This window comes from Megascapheus bottae, chromosome 2, assembly GCF_031878675.1.
Source record: "Megascapheus bottae isolate mThoBot1 chromosome 2, mThoBot2.hap1, whole genome shotgun sequence".
NCBI classification, from domain to species: Eukaryota; Metazoa; Chordata; class Mammalia; order Rodentia; family Geomyidae; genus Megascapheus; species Megascapheus bottae.
In genome coordinates this window covers 2933094-2936336 of record NC_143510.1, presented here as the reverse complement: position 1 = coordinate 2936336, position 3243 = coordinate 2933094, and the positions used below count along the sequence as shown (strand labels likewise).

The window sequence follows — 3243 nt, the reverse complement described above, 5'->3', positions numbered from 1 at the left end:
CTGTCAGTGGGCCTTTAGCATTCTGCCTGCATCACAAAATTCTGGCCACACCTCCAATTTTTCATGTTGCTCTGACCAATAGGACACAAGAATTAAGGCCCCGCCCACATTCCATGCTGCCCAGTAACACCAGGATTCCCTCTATTAGCTCACACCACTACAGGAGTTGAGGGATGTAGAGGTGGTGAGTGGTGAGTGAGCGAATCGAGGTGACATTGCAGATAACGTTGGAGGTAGACAGAGTTATTGGTGATTGTGAGAAGTGAGTGGAGTTTAGAGCCTGGGAATGTGGCCGCCCCACCTTCACCGTCCCAGTGCTGGGATGTCTGAGCAGACGAGAAGAAAAAAGGTAGCTGCAGGAAGGAAAATACTGCAGGAATACCAGCAGAGAAATCATCCTGATAGACCTGCAGCATCCAAGAACAAGAAGAACACTAGAGAGGGAGGTAAACCCAAGACAAACACCTCTGGGGACTGTCCTGTACTCAAGGGGGCAGCCCAAGACCACGCACACCTTGAGCCTCCCCCTCCAATGGGCACTGTCACAGCTGCCAGGGGTAAGGGGGTCACAGGTCATAGTCACACCGAGGACCTGGAAAGGCAATGCCAGCACCTGGTGCTTGCCCTGGACTCCAGCACCACACACATCCAGCAGCTGTATAGAGACATCCAACAACTGAACCAGGAGAAGGAATCCCTGCAAGATCAACAGAGGGAGGAGAACCAGAAGATGGCCTGTGTGCAGGAAGCCCTGAGAGCAGAGCTGGAGCAGCACAAGCTGTGCATACACATGCTGAGCTCAGAGAAATGGGATTTGCAGTCTGCCCTGGCCCACATGCAGCAGGTGACCAGTGAAAGAGCACTGGCGCAGGAGAGTCTCACCAGCCGCCTGCAGGCTGCAGAGCAGCGCGTGGTAGAGCTAGAGATGACCTCGTCTGCAGACTGCACCAAGCAGATGGAGGCCGAGCAGAACAACATAGAGCTCCTGAAAGCCCTAAACCGTGTGAAGTTGCAGCTCCAGGCGAAGGCAAGTCTCTGTGAAGACCTGGAGGACGAGAACACAGTGCTGCAGGAGAGGCTGGAAGAGCTCCTGAGCGAGAAGGCCGCCATGAAGATCCAAGTGCACGAGGGCCAGCAGGCACTAGAGGAGTGGGCAGCATTGGAAAGTCAACTCAACCACATGAGAGAGATGGTGAGAGCATTGCAGTTGGAGAGAGACACCTTTGCAGAGGACCTGAGGGTGGAGAGGTGCACGGGGCAGGAGAAGGTCCAGCAGCTGGCAGAACAGGTGAGCCAGCTGAGAGAGGAGAAGGAGCAGGGGCTGGGGCAGGTTGGGGAGCTGGAGAGCAGGCTGGTGGAGCTGAGAAAGCAGCTGTCAGAGCTGCAGCCCCCGCCGCCCCCCGCAGGCCCATGTGAGGCTGAGCAGCAGCTGCAAGCCCAGGCCCTGCAGTGGCAGCAGGAGCTCAAGACCGTGCAGGAGCAGCTTCATATGCAGGTGGAGGAGGACCAGAGCCTCAGTCTCCAGTACCTAGAGCAGCAGCAGCGGCTGTGGATCCTGGAGAAGAAGGCTGAGGAGTGGGATCAGCCCGCTGAGGATCGGCGCAAGATCCTGGAGAGGATGGAAAAGGAGCACAAGACCATGAGATGCACCCTGGTGCTCAACCGAGAGCTCAAGGAACAACTTGATAACACCTAAGTCCATGCAGAAATATTCATTGGTTTCCACAGTCCTTGCAGTAAGTAGAAAAACAATGTACCGTGTTTAATGTAGAAGTCGAATGTGCGGCGCCCGGCACCCCTGACCAGCAGGGAAGAACGGACACCACCCGAGGATCCTTCTCGTATCACACTTTTAATGAAGAGCAACTCGTTTAAAGGGAGAGCTGAAGCGGAGGGGCGCGGGGCAGGGAAGTGCAGCTGCTTATAAACAATCAAAGAACGCGGGACTTTTTCCATTGGCTGCCCTGTTGCTAGGGTCATTTTAGAACTCGGGATTGGTCAGGCCTCTGACGTCATACGCGCAGACTCAGCGGAACGAGCAAAGGCTCTGCACTCACACACCAGATAAGGGGAACTAAGAAATTTGTATACAATGAGCGAGACAGGGGACAGGCGCCGTCTCGGCTGCTCCGGCTCCCCACATCTCCCCCTTTCTGTTTTAACGCAGCAGGCCAACATACCTGTTGTGAAGAGAGTAGAGGTGCTGTCCTCCAAAGTAAAACTTGAGGTCCTACTCTACAGGAGTGACCCAGGCGGCCAACCCTGGATCCCTCCCCTCCAGGTCCTCTTTTCCCTTTGTGGAGATGGGCTAGGGGCGCAGACCCATATGCTGACGCACATGCTCTCCCTGACCTGTTAGGGTCAGGAGTGGTACTTTGTCCATCATTTCACAACTCTTGGCTGCCTATACTCCTATACCTCGTGCAATAGACTAAGGTCTTGAGGGTGCAAAGGCAGTACAGGGCAGTTTTAGTTGGCCTTTAAAGCTGCAAGCCAAATTTTGGGGGAGTGTCCCTGCTCCAAGGCAGTGAGTGCATGAACAAGCATTGCTCTCTCTCTCTCTTATTGCGAGACCTCATTCAGCAGAGCAACCAAAGGCTAAAGACACAAAACCCAAAACAAACTGCAACAAACATTCACAGGAACTGGAACAAATGTAGGCAACGGCTCCAGCATTGACTCAATTTACACTCTATGGCAGAACAATTTAAAATAATCAGAGCGACCCAATTTTTGAGAAACCAGCCTAACACAGAAGGACAGATTGTTTTGACAGGGTAAGGCATAGGGAACCTTGCAGTTCTAGGGAAGTTGCAAGGAAGAATTGGTGGCACAAAGGGGAAAATGGAAGAAGCATTAGTCACAGGCATTGGTAATGGAAAGGTCTTCATCACTGCCCACATCGTCTTTTCCTTGTTGCTTTTTCCCTTCTGTCTCTTCATCCAAAGTCGTGGCAGCAGAAGAATTATTAACAGGATTATTCCCAGGATTTTGTTTCGCATCATCCTCTTTAGGCGTTTGATTTTCCTCCAATATCCTTACTAGGCGCTGCGGCACCCAATGGGGGGATTCCTGTCCCTGTGGAAAAACACAAACAGCTCCCCTGGATCTCTGAATTACAGGATCCGGTCCATACCATTTGTTATCGATAACATTTTTCCACATTACTTTTTGTGTGGGTGGTATTGCCATTTTTCCAGCATGCCGATCAGCAGCTGATTGTCCATTGTCATCCACTGTTAC

General features: G+C 52.5%; 1 protein-coding gene across 1 annotated transcript; it reads left to right on the top strand.

Moving 5' to 3' along the window:
• The first annotated feature begins 286 nt into the window (after nucleotides 1–286).
• LOC150066263 (golgin subfamily A member 2-like) lies at nucleotides 287–1696 on the top strand. Its single transcript, XM_090328996.1, has 2 exons — nucleotides 287–1288; nucleotides 1388–1696. Exons 1-2 carry the CDS (start codon nucleotides 287–289, stop codon nucleotides 1694–1696), a joined length of 1311 nt encoding a protein of 436 aa, XP_090185122.1.
• Nucleotides 1697–3243: the final 1547 nt, after the last annotated feature.

Excerpts from the sequence above, each read along its gene's own strand:
- LOC150066263 (XM_090328996.1), top strand. The coding sequence starts at position 287 with ATGTGGCCGCCCCACCTTCACCGTCCCAGTGCTGGGATGTCTGAGCAG. Across the intron at positions 1,289-1,387 it reads TCCAGCAGCTGGCAGAACAG|CCCCCGCCGCCCCCCGCAGG; the intron begins GTGAGCCAGCTG and ends TCAGAGCTGCAG.